Source organism: Trichomycterus rosablanca, chromosome 22 (genome assembly GCF_030014385.1).
Source record: "Trichomycterus rosablanca isolate fTriRos1 chromosome 22, fTriRos1.hap1, whole genome shotgun sequence".
Classification (NCBI taxonomy): Eukaryota; Metazoa; Chordata; class Actinopteri; order Siluriformes; family Trichomycteridae; genus Trichomycterus; species Trichomycterus rosablanca.
The window spans coordinates 14,255,025-14,282,485 of NC_086009.1; the positions used below are offsets into that span (position 1 = coordinate 14,255,025).

At 43.2% G+C, this 27,461-nt stretch overlaps 2 protein-coding genes across 5 annotated transcripts in view; one reads left to right on the forward strand and one right to left on the reverse strand.

The window, feature by feature from the left end:
- tecpr1b (tectonin beta-propeller repeat containing 1b) overlaps positions 1-4,944 on the forward strand; it is a 28,102-nt gene extending 23,158 nt beyond the window's left edge. Inside the window, exons 19-25 of the mRNA XM_063018742.1 lie at positions 286-342; positions 433-607; positions 1,132-1,267; positions 1,828-1,920; positions 2,963-3,069; positions 4,035-4,154; positions 4,743-4,944. Coding sequence (XP_062874812.1) covers positions 286-342; positions 433-607; positions 1,132-1,267; positions 1,828-1,920; positions 2,963-3,069; positions 4,035-4,154; positions 4,743-4,862 — 808 coding nt within the window. The 3' untranslated portion in view covers positions 4,863-4,944. The remainder of the gene's footprint in view (positions 1-285; positions 343-432; positions 608-1,131; positions 1,268-1,827; positions 1,921-2,962; positions 3,070-4,034; positions 4,155-4,742) is intronic.
- Positions 4,945-5,798: 854 nt separating this feature from the next.
- The window catches only part of lmtk2 (lemur tyrosine kinase 2), a 59,968-nt gene continuing 38,305 nt past the window's right edge, over positions 5,799-27,461 (reverse strand). The window contains exons 8-16 of one of the 4 annotated variants that reach the window (XR_010007321.1): positions 22,283-22,367; positions 19,111-19,232; positions 17,359-17,508; positions 14,463-17,274; positions 12,846-12,978; positions 12,513-12,752; positions 11,101-11,177; positions 9,661-9,775; positions 5,799-5,978 (exon numbers count right to left, since the gene is read on the reverse strand). Coding sequence is in view for 2 of the 4 variants with exons in the window: in XM_062984828.1 (XP_062840898.1) it covers positions 12,337-12,752; positions 12,846-12,978; positions 14,463-17,274; positions 17,359-17,508; positions 19,111-19,232; positions 22,283-22,367 (3,718 nt within the window). In the remaining 2 variants the exon portion in view is untranslated. Of the gene's footprint in view, positions 5,979-7,319; positions 7,506-9,544; positions 9,776-11,100; positions 11,178-12,265; positions 12,753-12,845; positions 12,979-14,462; positions 17,275-17,358; positions 17,509-19,110; positions 19,233-22,282; positions 22,368-27,461 lie in introns of those variants that run through there. The other 3 variants (XR_010007320.1, XM_062984829.1, XM_062984828.1) reach the window with 3 other exon arrangements.

Genomic DNA, 27,461 nt, shown 5'->3' on the forward strand with positions numbered 1-27,461 from the left:
TGGGTCGTAACATTTACGGTGGGGGCTCGTCCGGGATTTGAACCCGGGAACTCTCACTGGGTTTTCTGATATTGCATTATAGGGTGTATTTATTTTTTTCACCTGGTTTCTACATGTTGTTGCCTTCTTTGGGGGTATGGTGGCATATTAAATTCCTTTTGTTTTTATTTGTTCGACTGTAGAAGTCGGTCAGAGCTACACAATTGTTATTAAGCCCTACGTTCCACATGCCTAAATACATGATTGTCTAATATGACCTAAATTTCATGTGTCCGTATTATACAGGACATTTCATGGTTATAAGACCATGAAGGATTTCGTGAGACGAAGACGATGGGTCAGGTAAAACAAAACCATCCTTTCTAAGTGTGTTTTAAGTGTGAAATTCGAGCCTGTTGAATTAAAAGCACATTTGCTTCTTCTGCTCCTCAGGAAGTGTAAGATTACTTTGGCAGGTCCCTGGCAAAAAGTTCCGCCCATTCCTGTGATTGACGTTACTATCCTGCCCTGTCTGGCACAGAGCAGCCTGGAGCAGGTACCAGTGTGGGCCATCAGCGAGAAAGGAGACGTGTTGTGTCGTCTGGAGGCCACTGCACAGAATCCGGCGGTGAGGACACTAATATTCTATACCACGATTTGTGGGCTGGGTGTCTACATGAACAACGATTGACTGTTGTCCATACTGGGTGGGGAGCCACATAGGGACTCATCATAACTGATGCAATTACGACCTCTGCTGGCGGATTGATGGCGTCTGTACAGAGTCGAGGAATAATGCTGATCAGGGTGTGGCTCTCCGTACACAAGGCTGATCCGCATATGAACTCGCCTCGTGCAGGTGAACAGATACAGTCGACTACTGCACACGTGTCAGAGGGGGCGTGTGTCAGTCTTGAAGCTCCTCAGTCAGCAGCGGAGGGTTGTATCGGTAGAGGTGAAGCGTAATGCAATCAGGGTAATTGGATACGACTTGATTAAGGAAGAAAATTTGGGGGAAAATATCGGAGAGAGAGTAAAAAATACCAGTTTATTTAATTTTTTTTTTTTTCCCCTTTGCAACCCATTTTTTGGCTTGAACTTACTAAGCAGAATCAAGAGTTCTTAAGGTTTGTAGATTCGTGTGTATTACAGGGCACTTCATGGCTCCATATAGGGACAGATCAGCCCTTTAAATCCATCTCGATTGGAGGAGGACACCAGGTGTGGGCGATCGCCCGGGACGGTGCGGTCTTCTACCGCGGCTCAGTTTCAGCCCAAAACCCTGCAGGTAGGACTCAGTCCAGACATCATCTTTTTAAAGCTGTCTTAAAGAACTCACTCCGGGCGCTCAGGTGGCGCAGTGGTAAAACACGCTAGCACACCAGAGCTGATATTTCAAACTCGTCGTTTCGAATGTCAGCTCTGCTATCCGACAGGCTGGGCGCCTACAAGAACAATGATTGCCTGGTGTTCATACAGGGTGGGTGCCGGAGGGGTATTCCTCATAACTGATGCAATTACGGCCTCTGCTGGCTGATTGATGGTGCCTGCACAGAGACGGGGGGATAATGCGCCGATCAGGGTGTGGCTCTCCGTACACAAAGCTGATCCGCACATGAACTCGCCTCGTGCAGGTAAAAAGAGGGTGTGTCGGAGGGGGCGTGTGTCCTCTCCTCAACCAGGGCGGAGATTAACATCGATTGGATACGGTAAAAGTCAAGAGAAAAAGGGGAGAAAATGCATAAAAAAATAATAATGCACTTCTTGTTTGTTAACCAGGTTAATACTTACCTTATCTATCACTAACATGGAGTGTTACTAAAGTGTGTTTTTAACATAATTTTCCAGGTGAATGCTGGTACCACATCCCCTCTCCTAACAGACAGACTCTCAGACAGGTGTCTGTGGGCAGGACCTCTGTTTATGCTGTGGATGAAAACAGTAAGCTATTCATTTATTATACATATTTTATCACCTGTAATAAAACTGTAATTACACCCCTCACCAGGGCGGCACGGCGTCTAGGTGGGGAGCACTGTCGCCTCACAGCAAGAAGGTCCTGGGTTCGATCCCCAAGTAGGATGGTCCGGGTCCTTTCTGTGTGGAGTTGGCATGTTCTCCCCGTGCCTGTGTGGGTTTCCTCCAGGTGCTCCGGTTTCCTCCCACAGTCCAAAGACATACAAGTGAGGTGAATTGGAGATACAAAATTGTCCATGACTGTGTTCGATATGACCTTGTGAGCTGATGAATCTTGTGTAATGAGACACTACCAATGAGTCTGTCATGAATGTAACCAAAGGTGTAAAACATGACGTTAAAATCCTAATAAACAAACACCCCTCACCAGCATTGCACACAGGGCGTAAAAGTCTAAAACCATTACATCCTTTACATAAAATGTAAGATCTTATCTTAAGTCTTATCCTTTCCATTGAAGCATATGCTCCGATGTGACCTACTCATCAGAACTTGTGACTACAGTAATCCCTCGCTATATCGCGCTTCGACTTTCGCGGCTTCACTCTATTGCGGATTTTACATGCAAGCATATCTAAATATAAATCGCGGATTTTTCGCTGGTTCGCGGATTTCTGCGGACTAGGAGTCTTTTTATTTCTGATACGTGCTTCCTCAGTTGGTTTGCCCAGTTGATTTCATACACGGGACGCTATTGGCAGATGGCTGAGAAGCTACCCAATCAGAGCACGCGGTTAAGAATCCTGGGTGCCGATTGGCTCAGCGAAGATGAGAAGCATTAGATTCCGCTTTATGCTGTATAACTGTGCGGGAAATGTTTATAAGAGTGTGGGAGGGTTTATAAAGGCTTAAAATATATAAAAATAACCATATAAACACATGGTTTTTACTTCGCGGATTTTCACCTTTCGCGGGGGGATCTGGAACGCAACCCCCGCGATCGAGGAGGGATTACTGTATAATATATTCCAGTATCATTTCTTTGATCTATTTTTTCCTTCCACAGATAATTTGTGGTACAGACAAGGACTGACCCCCAGTTACCCTCAGGGTTCCGCTTGGGAGCTTATTTCTGGCAATGTCTGCAAGGTCTCTGTTGGACCACTGGATCAGGTGTGAAATCTTTCCTTTTTTATTCTAACACAAGCCAAGTGTGTTTTTATTTACAAAACTAGAACTATAGCAAATCTATAGAAATGATCAAGATTGATGGGTTTCTTTTACAAGCACATGTACAGGCAGTATTTGGTATGGTATAGATTTTTAAAAAAGTTAACATACAGTTGCAAGGGGTGTGTGTTTTTTTACTTTTATTATTATACTTTTTATATAATTGATGGGTAAAATGTTTGATGAAAATACACAAACAGCAACTATGATGAATAATTTGGTGGTGTACTAAGTTCAACACAGACATTTAATTTTGTAGCACGGCCTCTTAATACCTTAGTTATTATGACTCTATAGCTGACCACGTCTCTACACCCGGATAAATAAGGCTATTCTTACTGCAACTACTAAGTAAGTACAATAAAAAGTAATCCTTTGCCTTTGTCAAACAGAAAACCCAAACTGACACCTTATGCTGAGAGGATATTTGTTTTATAGTAGGGTCACCCTGTTTATATTCAAACAAGATTTCCATCACTGTGAGCTTATAGGGAGTCACACAAGAATCAAGCCTCTGGTTTAAACGCATCGCTTTGCTTTGTGCACAAAGGGCAAAGTCATAAATGGTATTATGGGAACCTGGCGGGTTGCACCGAAAATGTCCAGAACTCACTGCAGACTTAATCACAGACTGGACTGAATAATACAGAACTCTAATTGCTTGTTTATTCTTTCGCTTAATTATAACTTTTAGTTTAAATTAATTTTAAGTCTAATTCATTTCAATTATTCACCAGGCCACCCAAGAAGGATGGAGTTTCTTCCTGTAATTTAAGGGGTTTTTTTACTTGCCACTGTCACCCTCTGCTTGCTCAACAGAGATTTTTGGTCTGTCTGTCCTGGATTCTGTAAAGTTGCTTTGAGACAATGTCCATTGTAAAACTATATACATTTGCTCTTTCTTTTAGGTTTGGATAATAGCTGATAAAGTGTCAAGTCATCCTGCAGAAAGCTGGGGCACTGTGTGCCACAGGCTGGGAGTGCAGCCCATGCAGCCTAAAGGCTTATCCTGGGACTATGGGATTGGGGTGAGTTTTACTATTGGTTTCCCTGCATCAGGGTCCATTCAAATTGTTTTTCTTTGACTTTGGGTTTGAAAGTGAAGTTAAAGGCATCTCGTCCAAGTCCCTAAGATCCTTATTTAGTGCATTTGTATGATATGAGGTGTATCTAGAACTGAATCTGTTCCATCAATTAGCCAGCGGAGGTCATAATTACATCAGTTATGAGGAATCCCCTCTTTGTTCATGTAGGCGCTCAGCCTGTCGGTAGCAGAGCTGAGATTCGAACCAATGAGTTTGAGATGTCAGCTCTGGTGTGCTAGCGTGTATCTCCAATTCACCTCACTTGAATTTCTTTGGACTGGGATGAAACCCAGAGCTCCCAGAAGAAACCCACGCAGACACAGAGATCATGGTCTACCTGGTAATCAAACCCAGGACTTGTTGCTACCCACCGAGCCACTGTGCTGCCCTATGCTAGCAAAATAGCAAAGGAAATGGCCAGAAAATAAGAGCATGTTAAGCTATAGCTTTTGGATACGATCAAATACTACTGACATGCATGCATTAAAATGCGGTCTAAACTGATTTGATATGTGGTTGTGCTTGGTACAGGGAGGATGGACGCACCTGTCGGTAAGAGGAAACGCCACCGAGGCTCAGCGCAGCATCCCCCACAGTCCTCAGGTCAGCAGAAGCCCTGTGCAGATCAATGGAGACACTGCAGGTTGCTGAACCTCCTTAACCGCAGAACTCCTCATCCATCTTCACCCAGCTCTCAGAATGCACAGGCTGTTTAACTTCATGCCTTCCTAGTATACTGTATGGTTGTGTGTGTGTGTGTGTGTGTGTGTGTTTTATACTTTATACAGTATATGCAGGCATAGAAAAAAATATTACACCCTGCTTTCATTGTTTTTTAATTTATTAAGTCAATTCAGCCAAAAAAAAATATAGTAATGGGATAAAGTAAGAACACCCTCCTTTAATTGTTTATCAGGGCCTAAATAACAATTGTGTAGTACACACCAATTTCTGTAAACAAATAACCTTAATAAAGATAAGAAGAAAGGAAGGAAGAGGAAAAAAAACAAGCCAGATTAAGTTTGTATTTTTTCCCCCCAGGATTTAGAAGCCAGATGGGGAGCAAAATGACACTCATTCATTTAGTCACATGTAGAACCACCTTTAGCAACGATAACGTAAACGTTTTTACGTTCGTTTACGGATCGTCTTGTTTTGTGAACATTTTATCCTCCAAGTTGATGTGTTAGAAGCAGGAAAAATGTTCAGAGCATCTCCAAAACTGCAGCTCATGTGGGCTGTTCCCGGTCTCCAGTGGTCAGTATCTATCAAAAGTGGTCCGAGGAAATTCCCCAGATCTCAATCCATTCGAGCATGTGTGGGATGTGCTGGACAAACAAGTCTGATCCATGGAGGCCCCACCTCACAACTTAAAGGAGTTAAAGGATCTGCTGCTAACATCTTGATACCAGATACCACAGCACACCTTCAGGGGTCTAGTGGAGTCCATGCCTCGATGTGTCAGGGCTGTTTTGGCAGCAAAAGGGGGACCAACACGGTATTAGGAAGGTGGTCATAATGTTATGCCTTATCGGTGTGTATATATATATAACATATCTTTAAACTGGTTTTTGTCTTACTGGCTCTTTATTTGAAAAAGAAACAAATTTTCTGACTGTAGAATTGTACATTCCAATTCCAATTGGTTGTAGAAGGCCTTATAATCCTTTTCCGGTTGATAAGCAACAATCTCTTCTCTGAGGTCACTGTCTGATGTCCTTTTCCTGACATGATGTAGACTCACACCTTAGTGCTCCATTAGATCTGCTTTGATAGAGGTAGTGACAATTCTGATCAGCTTCTTGTACATCTTGTACATTTGATTAGTAACACCAAGCTGCTAATTACTCTCTTAATAATTGTTGAAAGTTTGAAGGTGAATTTATTTGTTCCACATGCTTTCAGAATGTTAGTTTACATTTGAGACAAATGACAAGTAGTTTCTATATCTCATCACTATTTATTATTTGGCTGAATTGTCTTTTAATTTCCTTCTCTTTTAGGTAAATGGTCCTACTATTTTTTTTCTTACGATGTAGAATGTGATCCACTGCTGTTATTTTTTTTCTTATTATTTATTGGGGTTTATCTGTTTCATCTATCAAAAAATTACATTTATTTTGCTTCTGATACGGTCAGTAAATGTCTACCATTCTGTTAAAATCATTTTGTTACATTTATTTGGGTCTAAATAAAAACATGGAATTTTGACTCATGTTAGGGTGTGTGAAAGACACTGGAAGTGAACAATAAAAAATTAGTGTTTATTTCCTGAACAGGTGCACATGTATTATTACCTATTAGCATCCACATTATAGATGTAGTAATCTATTACAAGGCTTGTATTTCCAGAAATGGGATTTTATTTTTGGATTCATCAGTTATTTACAATCATTGAATTATTATAATCACTAGTATTATTTATTTTATTGTTATTAGAATTATTATAATCACTAGTATTATTTATTTTATTGTTATTAGAATTATTATAATCACTAGTATTATTTATTTTATTGTTATTAGAATTATTATAATCACTAGTATTATTTATTTTATTGTTATTAGAATTATTATAATCACTATTATTATTTATTTTATTATTAGAGTTATTATAATCACTATTATTATTTATTTTATTATTAAAATTATTATAATCACTATTATTAATATTTATTTTATTATTAGAATTATTATAATCACTATTATTAATATTTTATTGTTATTAGAATTATTATAATCACTATTATTATTAATATTTATTTTATTATTAGAATTATTATAATCACTATTATTATTATTTATTTTATTGTTATTAGAATTATTATTCTAATTATTATTTTATATTATTATTCTAATTATTTTATTATTATTATTTTATAAACAGAATCCATTATAACTTTTGTTCAATTATTACACCTCACAAAGCCATTACTAAGAATTTGTGACTAAACAGAACCACAGTGAGAGCAATCAACTCTAAACATAGAAAAATGAGGTTAATCTTTCCAGAATTGGGCAGCCTAACAATTTTTCCTTTAAAAAACAACCATAAAGTCACGAAAGAACCCATACAAACATCTAAGATCAGTGCTAATAATTTTAACCATAGAAAGCATCTGGGAAAATGATAACCGTGAAAAAAAGCCAATATCTGGCAACAGCTGAGCAAAGAAACTGTCCGGCTTCTGTCCCGCCAAGCCGTTTGGGATAACGCTGTTAAATAAAAGCAGCTCTGTAAAGTGTTTTGTGTTCCTTGATGTTCTCCTTGTCTTCTAATAAATTCTGGATAAGGATCTGAAACCAATCAGTATTAAAATTGAAGGACGTGGTAAAAAAAAAAAATAATAATAATAAAATCGTGTGTGAGTAAACTAAACAGCATGGAAAAGGTTTAAGATGATTGAGACATTTTTCTTCTCATTTATTTCCATAATAAACAGTGGAATTATTTAGAAACAGTTCATTCAGTTACTCTTAAGCATGATCATCCATAAAGTAGAAATATCACAATTTTTAAAATGTACATCTTTAAAGACATGGCCTGCATTCTCTGGAATATTGAACATTACTTTATCCTCGTCGTTCTGATCCCGTTTAACTGTATCGTCACGCCTCGGCTTTAAATTACAAAATGATACGTTACCTAGAGCGACCGTCGTTCCAAATTTACAGACAAAACCCGACACGTATATGTACATCATCGTCCGTACAATTCTGACATTAAGTTACGCTTTGCTTTCGAGATGTGCAAGATTAAGCAAACACATATACTGTAGAATAAAACCAGTGTCCTTAAATAAAAGATCCAGTAAAATAGTGCTGGTAATACAAAACCGTTCTGAAACACGAGCTTGCTAGAGCGAATTCAGATTCGTCATCAACACGTCATCAACAATCAAGAGTGTACGCCACGGATTCTCTATTCCGTGTTCCATATTTGGATACGTCATTTCCAAGGAAATACCAAGTCGTGATTGGTTATTAACGTGAATCAGAAGTAAGAAAAATAAACACTGATATATTTAGTGTTAAGCATCTCTTTAGTGTAAATGGGAGACCATTCGACAAAATAAGGGGTAGAAGTTTCCTATCTAAGGCTACAACACCGAAAGACGCATCGTTTTGGCCCATTTTAACAGCTTATCAAATGTCCTTGCGCATAAAACATTTTATTAACACTATTTACAATTTATATTCTAAGTGAAGGCAATGAGAAAGAAAAATATACAGGGTAGAATCATGAAAAAATGAATCAATTTGCATAAAAACGTAAATAAACGTTACAGTACTCAAAGATCTCCTGATTTAATACGTCCATAATTTTCTTTACTTAATTAACCAACCTTTCTGCACAGACCATATGCACTGATCAGCCATAACATTAAAACCACTAACTGTCCATTTTATCAGCTCCACTTACCATATAGAAGCACTTTGTAGTTCTACAATTACTGACTGTAGTCCATCTATTTTTCTACATACTGTTTTAGCCTGCTTTCACCCTGTTCTGTAATGGTCAGGACCCCCACAGGACCACTACAGAGCAGGTATTATTTGGGTGGTGGATCAATCTCAGCACTGCAGTGACACTGACATGGTGGTGGTGTGTTAGTGTGTGTTGTGCTGGTATGAGTGGATCAGACACAGCAGCGCTGCTGGAGTTTTTGCATACCGTGTCCACTCACTGTCCACTCTATTAGACACTCCTACCTAGTTGGTCCACCTTGTAGATGTAAAGTCAGAGAAGATCTCTCATCTACTGCTGCTCGCTGTCTATTACTGTTCTAGACCTTCATCAGTGGTCACAGGACGCTGCCCACGGGGCGCTGCTGGCTGGATACTTTTGGTTGGTGGACTATTCTCAGTCCAGCAGTGACACTGAGGTGTTTAAAATCTTCATCAGTGCTGCTGTGTCTGATCAACTCATACCAGCACAACACACACTAACACATTTACACTTACATTTTCAGCATTTAGCAGACGCCTTTATCCAAAGCGACTTACAGTACAGTTACAGTATACAGTCTGAGCAACTGAGGGTTAAGGGCCTTGCTCAAGGGCCCAACAGCAGCAATCGAGCAGTGGTGGAACTTGTAATCCGAAGGTTGCTGGTTCTTGTCCTGTGCCTTAACCACTAGGCTACGGCTTGCCACCACCATGTCAGTGTCACTGCGGTGCTCAGAATGATCCACCACCTAAATAATACCTGCTCTGTGGTGGTCCTGACCATTGAAGAACAGCATGAAAGGGGGCTAACAAAGCATGCAGAGAAACAGAAGGACTACAGTCAGTAATTGTAGAACTACAAAGTGCTTCTATATGGTAAGTGGAGCTGATAAAATAGACAATGTGGGTTTTAAAGTTACGGCTGATCGGTGTACTTAACCGATTTTGATTCATTAATCATATTTCAATTATGAATGTAGTGAGCTAAGTAAGTGTTCTTTACCTCCAGGCTTTCTCCAGTCTCTTCACTGCACATATTAGATCATTGTCAGACCCTAGATCTAGTCCTAAACCTGCAGTATAATCACCGGTCCTTAAGATGAATGATTCACAGTCTCCTAAGAAAAAAAGTCACATATAAGGTCTTTATTTTAAATCAACCGTTTAATTCCGGTCCATGCTGTGGCAGGTCCATATCCATCGGGAAACACTGGGCGCAAGGCGCGAATACCTTGGACGGAGCGTTAATGCATCACAGGGTTTGGTGTTTGTGAGCCCAACCCTGGCACTGCTGTCACCAGCATTGTGGCTCTTAACCATTATTTAACTAATTTAGATTAGTTGTTTTATTTTGTCTTATGCTACTTTGCCAGGTGCTATCCCCCCCCCCCCCCAATTATCCTCCCAATCTAGTCGTACCCAATTACCCAATTGCATTATGCTTCCTCTCTACTGACGTTGACCTGCACTCTGACTGAGGAGAGTCGTGACTAACACACACCCCATCCAACACGTGTGCAGTAGCCGACTGCATCCTTTCACCTGGGGATCGGTCTCGCGCATGGAGAGTCACGCACTGATCCAGCAGAGGTCGTAATTGCATCAGTTATGAAGAATCCCTTCCGGCACGTCCCTGCGAACAAGCCAATCGTTGTTTGTGTAGGCGCCCAGCCTGCCGGTAGCAGAGCTGAGATTCGAACTGACCGTGTTTTACCGCTGCGCCAACTGAGCGCCCGCCAGATGCTACTTTGTCCAAGACTTTGCAATTTGCAAATCTAGAACTGGGTGATTCATACCTCTAATAAACAATAAAGCTCATCAGTGACATTATAAGCATAAGCCTTGCACAGGGGGGTGTTCCTGGCCACATGTGGAAAAACAGCTGAGAAAAATCAATACCACCAATGGATCAAGCTACAGATTTCATGCTGTCTGAATAATGTGGAGGGCTTTCCATTTCAGACCCGAGAACATAAGCTATTCCGAATCCTCAATCTAGACTAACGAGTGGTCTTAGGAACAAAGGCGAGTCTGCATTAAACATGTAGATTTGAAACACTGCTGCCTCTGGTTTAAAGCTAAAAGATTTTCACATCTGACTGAACACAGCAAATAAAATTCAGTGTTTTAGTTACTGATCGACGATCCACCAAAAGTTCCGGAACGTCCAGGGATAGCGTCAACAAAAATGCACCAAAAAATACCTAGGCGTGTACAAAGAACAGACAAGTGAACACTGAGGAAGCGCTTTAACCTGAAGCACGTAAAGCTTAATGGGTTCCTTCAATAAGACGGTGAAAAACACTGTTCAAACCGATCACAGAGGTCTGTCGTAGTACAAGAGGACCACGGTGACTTCCATACTGTGCGCTCTTCTGTATCTCCTCAAAGAAAAAGCAAAGTTGCCTGAGAAGCGAGTTTCTTAATTCTCGTCAGCACTTACAAATGTGTTCTTCAGCCCAAATACTTTATAATTCCTTCTGATACATCTTTAATCCTTTTCTCCATCTTCACTGCTTCCTGGGTAAGACAAGAAGGCGGCAAGTTAACACACTGACAACTAATACGAACACATAAATGTTGTTACTGGGGTCAAAAGTCATTGTTCGTCATTGATTCACAGTCTGTAAGGAGTAAGAACACTGATTTGAAATGCGCTTGCATTTATTTCTCTACATACTTTTTTAGCCTGCTTTCACCCTGTTCTTTAATGGTCAGGACCCCCTCAGGACCACCACAGAGCAGGTATTATATAGATGGTGGATCATTCTCAGCACTGCAGTGACACTGACATGGTGGTGGTGTGTTAGTGTGTGTTACGTTGGTATGAGTGGATCAGACACAGCAGCGCTGCTGGAGTTTTTAAATACCGTGTCCACTCACTGTCCACTCTATTAGACACTCCTACCTAGTTGGTCCACCTTGTAGATGTAAAGTCAGAGACAATCGCTCATCTATTGCTGCTGTTTGAGTTGGTCATCTTCTAGGACACTGTCCATGTGGCGCTGTTGGTGGACTATTCTAAGTCCAGCAGTGACATTGGGGAGTTTAAAAACTTGGGGATCCACTCATACCAGCACAATACACACTAACACACCACCACCATGTCAGTGTCACTGCAGTGCTGAGAATGATCCACCACCCAAATAATACCTGCTCTGTGGTGGTCCTGGGAGAGTCCTGACCATTGAAGAACAGCATGAAAGGGGGCTAACAAAGCATGCAGAGAAACAGATGGACTACAGTCAGTAATTGTAGAACAACAAAGTGCTTCTATATTGTAAGTGGAGCTGATAAAATGGACAGTGAGTGTAGAAACAAGGAGGTGGTTTTAATGTTATGGCTGATCGATGTATATGGTATAAGGTCTATATACGTACATAAAAATAATAAGTATAAGGATGGGAATATCTAGGTATGTACTGTATAATAATATGTCAAATAAATAACTATACATAGGATCTTGGTGGGTATATAATTGTGCAGGTATGTATAAGTGATGTGGATATTTTGCATCATGTTTCAGCATAAAGGTGAAGCTCTGCTTATCTTATAATAACCACACTAATGTTGTCAGGATGAGCTTTAACATAGCGACTGCATCTTTAATCATTACGATTAGCATGTTCAGTTAGCGCTCTGTTGAAAATCTACATACTGAATGCTGAATTGCATCTGCTTAGTGTTGATGTTCAGCTGTGTGATCCCCCCCCACCTCCCCAAATTGCCAACTGTGTTTGTGTGGACACCCGGCACGGTCAGGCTCTGCCGAGCTTAAAAAGGCTCGACACACTCCATAGTGATGTGCTAGCTCGATAGACTGCAGACTGACGGTTGTCAGTGCGAGTGACTGACCTCCTTGTTCGATGTCAGAATCGGTGAGGTGAGTGAGGGAGAAGCTGGCGATGCTAGCCGGAGAGATGGAGAAGCGGGAGTACGTAGAGGAGCTCCAGCTCGACTCAGAGGTGCGAGATGCAGGGGGTGGCGAGAAGTAGTGCGAGGACGCTGCGGCTTTGCCTGCGGAGTGGTCGCCGGCTGCTTTTGAAAGGAAGGAGGGATCAGGAGAGAAGTCGTCATCCCACTCGAACGCACCGCCTGGACAGCAAAGCAGATTGATTTTACCATAAGGAATCGCTACGAGAGAACATATTACATACACGTGTACATTGCTGCATTTGATGTTATTACCTTCTTCATCTGTGGAACTTTCCGAGTTGGTGAACCTGTTAAGGTAGCTGGAGGAAGTCACTGGGCTGCTAAATTCGGACACCTGGCTGCTAGAGCCTAACGTGAGATCTCCAAGTTCTTTTGTTGGGGTTTCCTGATGGGAAGAGAGACACAATTTGGGTGCTAAATTAATCAATCAAACATTAAATAATAATCAAAAACTGTCACTGTTTAAAAGCCAGCTACTAAGGTGCCTACATGGACACATGATAAACTAAGTGTCTATGGGGGGAGGGACAACGGCCGAGCAGGGATTCCTCATCACTGTTGCAATTAGGGTAATTGCTGGCCGGTGGTTGATCGAGAATGTCAGTGCATGGCTCTTCACACGTGATACGTGCACTAGCAGTGGGGTATTCGCGGAATCTCGGCTCTCCGGGAGGTAAAAAATGCCACAGTTAAATGTGTGCAGGTCTGAGAGGGCGCATGATAGACTCAGCTCTCATCTGCCAGTATGCGGGTGGTACAATCAGCAAGAGATTAAATAGGAGTTTAATTGGAAGGGGAGACATTCGGGTAAGCAAGGATGTCTCGCCGCTGTTGCAATTACGATCATTGCTGGCCAGTGGTTGATCGAGGATAGCAGTGCAGTCTTGTGAGACCCCCCTGGCAGGTGAAAGGAAGCGGTTGATGACATTGCGAATGTCAGAATGGGTGCATGACAACTTATGGTCCAGTGTTGGGGGCAAGGTGGCAACTAGGTTCAACTGAAATGGGTGAAAAAGGTGGGGTGGGGGTAGCATCTACTGCAAAAACCAGCTAGGCATAATTAACATGTCGTTTTAAAAGCACGCTTTATCTCTTCATATCCAACTGTCCCACACATTTTATCGCCAGGCTGATCAAGAATGGCAGTGCACCAGTAAGACCCCCAGCCAGCCATTTGAATGGAAGCCATCGGTGGAAGCCCGAGTATCGGAATACGCGCTTGAAGGTCTATGACTCTCCTGTGTTTATGGGGCAGTAGGAGCAAGGAGGCAACTAGGTTCAACTGAAATGGGTGGAAAAGGTGGAGTGGGGGGCATCTACTGTAAAAACCAACTAGGCGTAATTAAGCACGCTATATCTCTTCATATCCAACTGTCCCACATGCTCTATCACCGGCCTTGCATTCCCCAAAACATACAGGTACTTCACACCTACAGGTCTACACACTCATGTAAAAATAATACATCATCCAAACAAGAAACAAGGAACTCTGATTAACCCCAGATCAAGTTCAGTTGACGTCCTCAAAAAGCTTATGAAGTGCGAACAAGTGCTCAGTGTTAAAAGGTTTCAATCTACAGAGGAGCATAAAAGAAGTGCCTGGGGGGATACCTGTTCTGTCTGGTTAAGGCACCTGCACTAGGAGTGGGGTATTCGTTCAATCTCGGCTGTCTGGGAAGTAAAAAACTCAGCTCTCCTCTGCCAGTATGGGGGTGGTACAAGCGGCAAGAGAATCGCAATAGTGGAACTGATTATGATTAAATGGGAGTTTAATTAGAAGGGGAGAAATTTGGGTCCTAGATGTAGGATTCCTGAAGGTCTAACAAGTCAACTGTTGACAGACTGCATACTAAGACAGTGATGGCTTACCTGGTCAAAGAGGTAAACCGTGACATCATCGAAGAAGGACACCGATCTCCTGTTTTCTGTCTCCTTACTTTCCTCCGTTGCTGTAGATTTGGCTATCTGAAGGGACTTGGGTTTGAGCAGGCTCTTGAGGTTGCAGCTGTGGCTACTGTCCGAGACTATCACGGGCACCGGATGCACCACGTCGTCCTCGCTTTCGGAGCTGGAGCTGTGCAGTCTGTAAGCGCGCATGTCCTCGTCCGAGTCATCGCTGTTCTCGTCCTCTTCGTCGGCCTCCGCGCCGTCTTCCGAGCCACCGGTCACCGCGGCTCCATCCAGCTTGCCGAGATATCGGCCTTCCATGTCCGGCTCCTTTTTCTTGGGGACTTCTCCAGCGTAAGTCCTTACGAGCTTAGCATGGACCACAATGTCCGCTGACGGAGTCTGCGAGGTAGAGGGTGTTGCTTCTTGAGGTCCGGAGAACGGAGCGGGGTGAATCAGATCTTGTAGGTCAGAGGACGTTTCGAACTTCTGCTCTTTCCTAGAGCGATCGACAGGCGCTGGCTTGACTTCGTCCCAGTCCTCTTCTGGAGAGAGTTCAAACTCTGGTTTGACACCGGACAGGTCATCAATATCAGGAGATTCGTCTTGCTGACCACCATTGTCAGACTCTTTAACATCTGGTAGAAGTGAAACACCTCCTGTCGACCCACTTGCGGAAGAGCTCTCATCCCAAGCTAAGACATCTGCAGGAGTTCCTCCGTTGACGTCATCGCTTTTCTTATCCAGTTCTTCATTATCGGAAAAGTACGCCGAATCTCGATAGCTTCCACCGGCTGGGGCTTCACCAACTTCTGGATGCTGAGCACCTCCGTTTTCCTGAACGTCAGGTACCAGGTCCGCATCCGACACCACGATTTCCGGAGGACCCTGCGAGATCGCAGATGCCTCTTCTGTAGTCCTTGCCTCCTCCGAGTCTGGTTGAGAGTTCCACTCAGGTGACTCGACGTTCTCAGTTTCGTACCCGCTATCTGCGGGTTTGTACGGCGGTTGGAGCTTATGAGTTATCAAAGGCGGCTGCGATTTGTCAGTTCCCAAGTCCCGATGCATATCCTGGAAATCTAACGAATCAGGAGTCTCGGGTGTTCCCGATTTCTCGACAGCTGGTATGCTGAATGAAACACTGTCTTCCAGAAGGCTGTCCTGACTGATCTGGTCCAAACAAGAGTCTGATGTCATGATATCAGGTAGATGGTTGTCCAAAAAGGCTTCCGGTTGATCCAGGTCGTCTTGCAATGAATGGTCGTCCATTTTTCTGCTTAGCTCGCCTTCTGAGAGCATGTCGGTGATGGAGTCACTGCTCGTCAAGCCTTCGGTTATGCCGCTGTCCACTCCTTCCGCGGATTTATCTACTGGCTCTGAAAAGTCAGTTCCTGTGGTGAAGTGCTGGCCGTTCTCCAAAACTATGAGGCTTTCTTCAAGATCAGACGGCTTGTCGTCTGTGGGCAGAACGTCTGCGGTGGCACTTTTATCACTAAACTGATGGGTACTGCATGCTTCCTGAACAGTAACCTCAGAGGTAGACTCAGAAGTAGACGAAATCCAACCCTTCGAGGAATCCAAATCAGCGTTTTCCCTATTAAGAGAGCCGTTCATCTCGGGCGTCTTGTTGCTACAGGTTTCTTCCGTTGAGAAGATGTCTGAAGGCACCAGGGTTTTACCTTCGTTTAAAGGTGATAAAAAATCTTTTAAAATTGGGCTCACCAGGTCCAAAAATTCATCCCTTAGCAGCGTAGAGGTAACGTCTGATTTCGAGGAGTCGTCGGTGAAGCTGAATGCATTCGAGGCATCGACATCAAAGGGATTTAGTGATGAACCTGCTTGCTGCACGTCTGATTCTTGCGAATTCCGACTCCCCTTCATGAGCCTGTTATCGCTGAGAAACAGGTAGTTGTCGACCAGCTTTTCGGAGTTAAGAAACGTCATCACGCCTACTGTATCTCTATTCCCGACAGGAGTACCCTCACTGTCACCGTTAAAGGAACAGCTCCTGTTTGAGCCAAAATCTGGAAGCTCCATCAAACCACGACTAAAAGAATGCGCCTCCTCAGACTTTAAGTCGTTCTCGCTAAAGATATCAGCATGATAAGGACTCTCATGGTCACTTGAAGACCAGATATGGCTGTCCTGTAGAAAAGAATCCTTAGAGTCTATGCTCTGATGGAAGAAATCCGCTTCCGTGCTAGACTCGTCTAGCCTGATGTCCTGCAGGACGACGTACTGCTCCTGGTCTGACGCAGCGGCTCCTTCAGCACCCAATTTACTTCTGTCGTGCTCTTCTAACTGAATGTAGTACTCGTTCCTGGAGTTGCCCTCTCGGGCATCGAAGACAGGCAAGGTCCCTGGTATTCTTCCTGGATCGGATTCGACTCTCGTGTCGGGAAAACGAGCCTGAATGTCCTGCTGCGGCACAGGAAAGAACATGCTGTGGTAATTCAGGGTGGTTTCCATGGAGGAGCGGTTGTGGCTGTCGTAGTGGTCGTGCTTGGCCGCTTCCCAGACGTACTCAAAACTGAGCCCGTGGCTCGTCTCGGTCACGGTGAGCATCTCGTCCGGTTCCCGTCCGTCGTCGAACTGCTCTAGGATGGGGAAGGACGAATGGCTGACTGTGGTCTGGCGGGCGGTAGGGTTAGGTTTAAGAGAGCTCCACCGCTGCTCGAAGTCGTCTCCGATTTCTTTCTGACCCTGCATCCTGAGGTATGTCAGTAAGCGGTGAATTTCCTCAGCTGTGGCTCTTTTATCTGCAGGCAGCCAGCAAAACTGGAGCACCTCATACCTGCCGAATAACAGGGTAAAATTAAACACCAAAACAGGAATAACAACTGCACGGTGCCTTCATGGACTCCCAACATCCACTTACCATCGTTCCGAGTAAGGGAGATCTAAGTGAGGCTTAAGGAGTTTGATTTGTTGATCTCTGATCACATGGTGCAGGACCTCTTTATCTGTTAGATGCGTATAGGGTTGCGCTCCTGCCTCAAAGAGCTCCCACAAGGTCACACCCAATGCCCTGAAAAGACAAAACTCTCATCTTAATGGTCCACATACCCGCTCCGAATGCCCTTCCTGATGCAACCCTGCTATTTTATAGATCTGGGCTATGGACCGGCACTAAGAGCGCATTGACAAGTGCATTGTCTCAAGGCAACTTCACAGAATTCAGGACCGACAGACCAAAAAAACAGTGTTGAGCAAGCCGAGGGAGACAGTGGCAAGGAAAAACTACCTTAAAATTACAGGACGAAACCTTGAGAGGAACCAGACTTAGTAGGGACCCATCCTCCCTGGGTGAAAGGAGGATGGGCGCACCTCCAAGCGCACCTCCTAATGATGATTAGCCAATCGTTTATAGTCATGACGCCCAACTGACCTGTTGCACCACTGAGATCAGCAATAGTGGGCTAGCATACTTTATGACTGCGCCACCCAAACCCACAGTAAATAATACCATTAAACATGAGAAAAAAGGATTTATTATATACACCGATCAGGCATACCATTAAAACCACCTCCTTGTTTCTACACTCACTGTCCATTTTATCAGCTCCACTTACCATATAGGAGCACTTTGTAGTCCTACAATTACTGACTGCAGTCCATCTGTTTCTCTGCATGCTTTGTTAAGTCCCCTTTCATGCTGTTCTTCAATGGTCAGGAATCTCACAGTACCACCTCAGAGCAGGTATTATTTAGGTGGTGGATAATCTCAGCACTGCAGTGACACTGACATGGTGGTGGTGTGTTAGTGTGTGTTGTGCTGGTATGAGTGGATCAGACACAGCAGCACTGATGGAATGTTTAAACACCTCACTGTCACTGCTGGACTGAGAATAGTCCACCAACCAAAAAATATCCAGCCAACAGCGCCCCGTGGGCAGCATCCGGTGACCACTGATGAAGATCTCAAAGATGACCAACTCAAACAGCAGCAATAGATGAGTGATCGTCTCTGACTTAACATCTACAAGGTGGACCAACTAGGTAGGAGTGTCTAATAGAGTGGACAGTGAGTGGACACGGTATGCAAAAACTCCAGCAACGCTGCTGTGTCTGATCCACTCATACCAGCACAACACACACTAACACACCACCACCATGTCATTGTCACTGCAGTGCTGAGAATGATCCACCACCTAAATAATACCTGTTCTGTGGTGGTGCTATGGGGGTCCTGACCATTAAAGAACAGGGTGAAAGCAGGTTAAAAAAGTATGTAGAGAAACAGATGGACTACAGTCAGTAATTGTAGAACTGCTTCTATATAGTAAGTGGAGCTGATAAAATGGACAGTGAGTGTAGAAACAAGGAGGTGGTGTTAATGTTAATGTTGGGGATGGGGGGCAATAAACAGTAGTATTTCTGAAGTGTGATTCCTGAGTGGGAAGCCAAAGGTGCAACCAAACATACTGTCTTGGGACTGTAAATACCAAGAATGGCCTGTAGATGGCACAGTATAAGAGTCTTTAAAAATGATAGTTGTTTTTGCAATTAAATTGGAGGGGACGCAGATACCCCCACCACCATTTCCATCCCTGATATGTTACATAAATTAAAGATAATCTATTAATCTATTAGTTCTAATACATGGTGTGTATTTGGAAAAAAAACCTACCAAACGTTACTGGGTTTAGTCTGTTCTGATGTTATCACACCTCCATGCAGCTCACCGACTAGCTCGGGCGGAAGCCAGCGCAACGCTACACACTGGTCCTCCTCTGTAGTGATATAATCCTCCTGGGAAGAAAATTCATCACACATACACAGGTCATTTAGTCATTTAGTAGTTCTTATAAAAATTGTTCAAGTAAATTAGCAACTCTCATTCCTCATCTGCACATGCTCAAACCATGTCGATCTCGCCTTCCTAAATACACTGTGTTCCAAATTATTATGCAAATAATATTTTCTCAGATTTTCCAAAATTACCTATATGAATTGCAGTCATTGTAATTTTCCAGTCATCAACTATTAGAGTACAATTGAAAGGTTTTTGAACAAACTGCCAATGATAACAGTATATTTAAAAAAAAATAAAACACTCAAAATGCACTCAAAATGCATGTTCCAAATTATTATGCACAGCAGAGTTTAACCTTTTCATTTTTATAAAGAACAAAAAAATGGTCATTTGTGAAATTATAAGCATTAGCAGGTTATTACAAACTGAAATCAAACAGTTTTCAAGTCAAAACTTTATTCTAGGTGATGTTACATTTGCACATAGGACCCCTTGTTCGAAAGGAGCTTCTGAACTCTCTCGTCCATTGAATTTGTCAGGTTTTGGATGGTATCTGCTTCAATTGTTTTGCATGAGGACAGAATACCCTCCCAGAGCTGTTGCTTAGATGTGAACTGCCTCCCGCCATCATAGACACTCCTTTTGATGATGCTCCAGAGGTTCTCAATGGGGTTGAGGTCAGGGGAGCATGGGGGCCACACCATAAGTTTGTCCCCTTTTATGCCCATAGCAGCCAGAGATGCAGATGTGTTCTTTGCAGCATGAGACGGTGCATTATCATGCATGAAAATGATCTTGCTGCGGAATGCACGGTTCTTCTTCTTGAACCATGGCAGGAAGTGCTGTTTGAGAAACTCCACATACATTATGGAGGTCATCTTTACCCCTTCAGGGATCCTAAAGGGGCCGACAATCTCTCTCCCCATGATTCCAGCCCAAAACATTACTCCACCTCCTCCTTGTTGGCGCTGTAGCCTTGTTTGCATGGGGTGTCCATCAACCAGCCAATTCCACTCCATCCATCTGGACCATCGAGCGTTGCACGGCACTCATCGGTGAACAAAACAGTTTTGAAGTCAGTCTTCATGTATTGTTTGGCCCACTGGAGCCGTTTCTGCTTGTGTGCAGTGGATAGAGGAGGTCGACAGGATGGCTTACGCACAGCTGCAAACCTCTGAAGGACCCTGCATCTTGTTGTTCGGGGGACGTTGGAGGCACCAGCAGTTTCAAAAACTTGTCTGCTGCTATGACAAGGCATTTTTGCAGCTGCTCTTTTAACCTGACGGAATTGCCTGTTGGAAAGAGTCCTCAATTTTCCCTTATCAGCACGCACACGTGTGTGCTCTGAATCAGCTACATACTTCTTGATTGTGCGATGATCACGATGAAGTGTCTTGGCAATGTTGATTGTAGTCATGCCTTGACCTAAACACTCCACAATTTGTTGCTTCTCAGCAGCCGACACATCCTTTTTCTTTCCCATTTTGGCTGAAAATGTAGGCTGCTTAATAATGTGGGACAGCCTTCTTAAGTAGTCTTGCCTTTAATTGGACACACCTGCCAAACTAATTAGCACAGGTGTCTGCAATTGCTTTCAGTGATATAAAGAGCCCTGACACACATCACCATTAATGAGTTTAACTGACAAACAAAAAAATTCTTACCTTATCACTCCTAAACACTTTTTGCATAATAATTTGGAACACAGTGTAAGTCTCTCTAATAAACCATCCTGGTCACTCCCAAGAATCGTAGCAGCTTCATCTCGGCCCTATCCAGCATCCTCTCCTGTCTGTTGGTCAGTACTGCTGCCTTCAAGCCATGCCAAATAGCAGGACTCACTACTGTCTTCTAAACTCTCCCTTTTACACTCGCAGATACGCTTGTATGGTAAATCACTCCTGCCTCCTACGCCACTCATTCAACTCTGCTTGCACTCTTAATTACTTGTACGCTCAACCCTGAGTATGTATACTCATACACCTGCACCACCTCGAGTCTTCGCAACTGCACATTTCCGCCACCTTCCGTCTCATTCCTGCACATGTCCACTATTAAACCCCTGCAACTGATTCAAAAAGCACTGCCACATCACCCCACTGCTGCATTCTCTTCACTTCCCCAGTCCCAAGCTACCTTAGAGCAGGGGTTTTCAACCTGTGTACCTGTCTGGGGGGAAGGGCCCGAGTGCCTGACCAGGGGGCGTGGCATTACGAGATTTTTTTACTTCTAAAACTAAAGCAATTCATGTTTCACAGGAGACATGTTTGATTAGTCTCACTGACCACGCACGAATAATGTTATTCAGTTCAGTCTGAAAAAACCTAGGGCTAACAGTGAAGATAACCCGGTGACAAAAGCAATGACTGCTGTTATAGCGTCTGTGTGTGTCTTTAAGAGATGCTCTGTTCACAGTATCGATATAAGTGAATCAGGAGTCGATTCATATAAATAAAAGTGTAAGTTTCTTTTCTCAGTCATCTCTTCGTTTTTACTGTTATTAATTAATGTCTGGCTACTACAGAACATTCTGTGTGACTCGCTTACCTTAAAAAGCTCAGGCTTAATTATACCACAGAGCGGTAACCGACTCAGACTCGTTCTGTCTGTGAAGCTAAACGTTTTCTGTCAGACGAAGCAGAGAATCCTGACCTAACGAACTTAGTAATTGATGTACTTTTCGAAAAGTGGGGGGCGCAAGTCCGTGGTTGGCACACGAAGGGGGGCGCATGTCCAAAAAGGTTGAAAACCCCTGCCTTAGGGGACTAATTAAATCCCGCTCTGTATCAGGCAACCTCCAAGCCACTAGTCTCCCTCGCCTTGATCCTCCACCCAGAACTCGGGAAAGACATGTATCAAGGCTCTTCTCTTCTGTACTTGTACCCAAGTGGTGGAATAAACTTCCCCAGTCTGTCCAAACATCTGAGTCTCTCACTGTCTTCAAAAGACGATTAAAACCCCACCAACTTACTAAGCACTTAATCTGAGAACTAAGAAAATAAAAAAAAAGCTGTAATGAGCTGTATAATCAATCAAGCGTACTCACTTTGAACCTTGAAGGGCCGATACCGTAGTCTCCTATTTTGACAGTCATGTCTGTTGTAAGATAGCAGTTTCTCAATGCCAAATCACTGGAAATGAAAAACAAAAGTGCACATTTAAAGAAGAACAAGAACACCTTAATTTGTCATTAATGCATATACTTGTGTCTGGAAGCTGGGGTTAGAGCCTTAGCCATTGTACTGCACCCCTGGAGCAGACAGCGTTAGAGCCTTGCTCAAGGGTCCGACAGTGGCTGCGTAGCAGAGCCTGGATTTGAACCAACAAGCTTCCAACTGATAGCCCAAAGCTCTGAAATCTCAAGCTCTCCTGAACAGAAAGTGTCAAGATGGGGAAAAAAGAGCCGCTCAGGTGGCGCTGCAACCAGAGCTGGATTTCGAGTACATCGTATCGAATCCAGCTCTGCCTTGCCGGCTCGAGGCTGAGTGGCTGTACGAGCAACGATTGGCCTGTTGTTCAGTTGGGGGGCGGGACAAAGAGCCGGATGTGGGTGTCTCTCTGTCAGAATGCGATTACGACCTCTGCCGGCTGATTAGAGGCGCCTGCACAGAGATGAGGAGGAGTGCCCTTAGGGTGTGTCTCTCCGCATGCAACGCTAGGTGGCACAAAACTCATCAATGTGTGGGTGGCAAAAATGCATCCGGCTGCTGCTCATATGTCAGAGGGGATGTGGGTTAGCTTCGATCACCTCAGTCAGGGCAGGGTTCGGCATACACAGAGAGGAAGAACGATGCAAATTGGACAATTGGACGCACTATAGGGGGAGAAAAAGGGGGGAAAAAACGATGCAATTGATGCATTTCAGAAAGAAACCTTTTGTTTTTTTTTATACATGGTGGCACAAAGACTATGCGATGATAAATAGGGCTGCACCTAACGATTATCAATTTATCCAACAATTATTTCATTAAATTTTTTAATATTTTGTTTATGCTTTTTCTCCCCTTTTTACGTTCCCCACTGCGTCATGCTTCCTCTCCACCAGTGCCGATCCCCGCTCTGATTGAGGAAAACGAAGGGGGCAGCAGACGTAGGCATTTTGTCACCTACACTTTGATGAGTGCAATGCGGATCAGAACCGTGTATGGAGACACACACCCCGACAGCACTCTTTTCCCCGTCTCTGTGCAGGCGCCATCAATCAGCCAGCAGAGGTCGTAATTGCATTAGTCGTGAGAGAGACCCTATCCGGCTTTAATATCCCACCCCTATCTGAACAACAGGCCAATCGATGTTCATGTGGTCGCTCAGCCCAGACGGCAGGCAGAGCCGAGACTCAATACGATGTATTCGAGGACCCAGCTCTGGTGTTCTGGTGTTACCGCTGGGCCACCTAAGTGGTGTTATTTTTTTTTTTTTGAACTTATTTATTATTCTAAATGGCTTGTGTGTATGTTTTAATATTTTCTCTAATCTTTTCTTAACACAATATGCACTTCAGGGCAGTATTCTGCAGAAATTACCTGTATAATGAGGTAATAGAATGCCTTTATTCATCATATATTCATATACAGATGTACAGTACAACCAAATTGAAAGCTGTGGTCAGAGCGCAGGGTGAGAAATTGTATGGCGCCATAAGTTTGGGCCTTCCGGACCAATGGTGTTTCTAAAAATGTTTAAGGTCTTTGAAATATTGTGTGTCTTAGATTTTGTGGCATGGTTGCAAGACACCTCTGGGTGGTGTTTATATACCACATCACAGCTGAAGCAAATGAACATTCGTTATCGAGTTCCCAATGGTGTAATCATGCCATAACCCAACATTAGATCAAAGGAACTAGCAGTAGGTTAAGATCAGCAACATTCATGGCCGTATTAACAAAATATCCTTCGACTACTTCAAATACTGCACCATTTAGTGAGATAAATACTTCTGGATACAACTATAGCTCCCAGTGAGAAACAAGCGGTGCTCCCAAAAGGCAGCGAGACACATGGTGGCTCATTTAGGCTGGACGCCGATGATGAGCGTGGCTCTGATTACACTCGGCCACTGGCACCTTCTTTAAATGCATGTTCCTCTTTTACCCCTGAAGCCGGTACATCGCTGACACTAGTGGTCTTTCTTGTACAGCTGAAGGCTTCTGTCAGGCTCGCTGAAACGGTCGCAAGATAAATGTACTGATATTTTCGACACTGTACCCTGCCCTTTGGCACGCGAGAATGATACGGATGTGAAGCCGGTCATTGAGAAATGGAGCCAGGCCAGGGTTCCTGCACATAGAATTAGTAAATACATAAAAGCATAAGAACACTGGGCACAGACTAGTAATTTATCAAAAAAGATAGTTTATTTACAGGTTACATACAGTATCTGTACACACCCTTAGCCTAATACTTGGCTGATGCACCTTTGGCAGCAATTACAGCTTTAAGGCATCTTGGGAAAGAAGCCATGAGCTTGGCACACTTGTTTCTGGACATTTTTGCCCATTCCTCTTGGCGTATCCTTGCAAGATCCGTCAGGTTGAATGGGGAGCGCCGATACACAGGCATTTTCAGCTCCTTCCACAGATGTTGGATTGGATTCGATTCAGGTCTGGGCCCCTCAAGGACATTCACAGACTTTCTCCAAAGCCACTTCTTTGTTCTCCTGGCTGTGTGCTTCGGCTCGTTGTCACGTCGGAAGGTAAACCTTCGCCCCAGTCTAAGATCCAGAGCTCTCTGGAGCAATTTTTCTTCAAGGATCTCGGCGTACTTAGCTGCATTCATCTTTCCCTCTATCAGGACTACTCGCTCCGGTCCCGCTGCTGATGAAAAACCCACATCCTGATGCTGCTACCGCCATGCTTTACTGTAGGGATGGCATTAACCGGGTGAGCCCTGGTTTCCTCCAGACGTGGCTTGGACTTTGCTCCGATATGCACTGTCAACTGTGGGACCTTATATAGGCAGGTGTTGGCAATCCCCAATCATGTCCAATCAATTGAATTTACCACAGGTGGACATCCCAAACAGTATCAGTGAAAACGAAATGCACCTCAGCTCACTTTTGGGTGCCATATGAAAGGGTGTGCACACTTGTGTACATACGATATTTAACATTTTGATTTTTAATAAATTATCACAAATGTCTAAAAATGCCTTTATACTATTTTTTTTTTTTTATTATTGTAAAATGAAGTGTTATATAGTATATTAAAATATATATAATTTTTATGTTATTATAATTATTATTTTAGTGTTATAGGGAGTCTTTTTTACCATACTAAGTTATATATCCTATGTATTTGCAATTACATCAATGTGCAGGACACGTTGCTCAATTAAAAAAATACATTTTAGTTATTTTTCACACACATTTATACATACAATGGCACCAATTGGGCGGAACGGCCCAGTACACGTGGGGGTGGCAAGCTGACGTCATGCCATAAATCAACCTAGGAAACCCCAAAAACGAAAAGCTACAGTAATTTCCATTGCTGTAAATCTCTGGACGTTAAGTAATGTCATTTTAAACTTGAAAACAGTTCAAGTCTGCCTGCTCACATACACCCCTAAATATTAAGTGGATCCTTTTACACTCGAATGGCAGAATCATCATATCTCTGTGCCGGCTGACAGTCGACACCCAGCAATCCCCGCGAGCCGTGTAATTAGACTCCCCTCCATGTGTTCCGAGCATGCGAGAGAGAGAGTTCCACCGGACACCCGGCGACGGCTGGGTAAATCCGGGGACGAAAAGATGCCTTTAATGAAGATTTCCTTTTTTGGATATGGGCGAGTAGTGATAAAAATCTGAGTGGATTTGGCAGGAACCTGTAAAATCCAAAGCCGCACGTGGTGACATGGTGACTGATGAGTGACTTAATTGTGTAGACTTACGACCTGGCACAACAAGCCATCTCTGAAGTTCCTGACCTCCATCGGAGTGTCCAGACCTTTATTACTCACTCTCATAATGACCTCCTTTTCTAATTAGTTTCAGTGTAGTAACAACACTATACATAGCAGTGAGTGAATATACAGTCAGCTCCAGGATTACTGACACCCTTGGTAAAGATGGATGACAAAGGTTATTAATTTATTTAACAATTATTTTATTTATTAATTTGTTTAGATGTTTTACGCTGTGTTTACACAATGGTTTTATTCATGGCAGGAAGGGTAGGTATTTTGTAGGGTAGGTAAGTCTATAGCCCTTATTAAATGTTGTTTTAGTATGTTCTTTCTATTTTGGATTGGTTACTATTTAGGGCATTTGGTCAGTAAACGGGCAGTTTTAGCCTAGCAGTTAAAGTACTGTACTAGTTATCAAAAGGTTGCTGGTTCAAGCCCTGCCTGGTGGACACTGTTTGGCCCTTTAACAAGGCGCTTAACCCTCAATTGCTCAGACAGTATACTGTCACAGTACTGTAAGTTGCTTGGATAAAAGCGTCTGCTAAAAGGCAAAACGGTACATCACATTATGGATCTGCATATCTGTTTGTAGGGCAGTTGAAGCCAAGTGGTTAAAGTACTGGACTAGTAATCGGAAGGTTGTTGGTTCAAGTCCTACCACTGCCAGGTTAATAGTGTTGCTCAGTGCCCTTGAGTACATGTACACTGCCACAGCTGTAAGTCGCTTTGGATACAAGTGTCCTCTAAATAAATATAATACAGTAGTACCTTGTAACTCAACGTCCCCTAAACTCAAAATCTTTGAAACTCAACGCCCTTAAACTCAACGTTTCCCTTAACCTCAACATGTTCAGTTTGTTTGAACGGTTGCTTTGTTCAGCGCTCGGCCTAAGCGGTGCGATAGAACGTCATCAAAGTGCGAATATGAGACGAATCTGCATTTGTGTGGAATAACAGTCAGATTCACTCTGAAAGCTCCACATGCATCTGTGTTTAGCTGGATTTTCCTCCTGTTTCACTTTTAAACTTGTTTTACAGCTCGAGGTTCTGAGAAATTGTACGAATCATCAGCTTTCTATTTCAGTGTTTTTAGATTATATTTGTGTACACGTGTTAAAAACCCCATTATTTTACATAAGCCTAAAATATATGCAAGTCTATGGGACCATGGAACGCATTAACAGGTTTCCCATACATCCTTATGGAAAAAAATATCTTGAAATTCAACACCTTTTAAACTCAACGCCACTCCCAGAACCAACTGAAGTTGAGTTTCAAGGTACAACTGTATAAATATATATAAATATAATATAAATGTT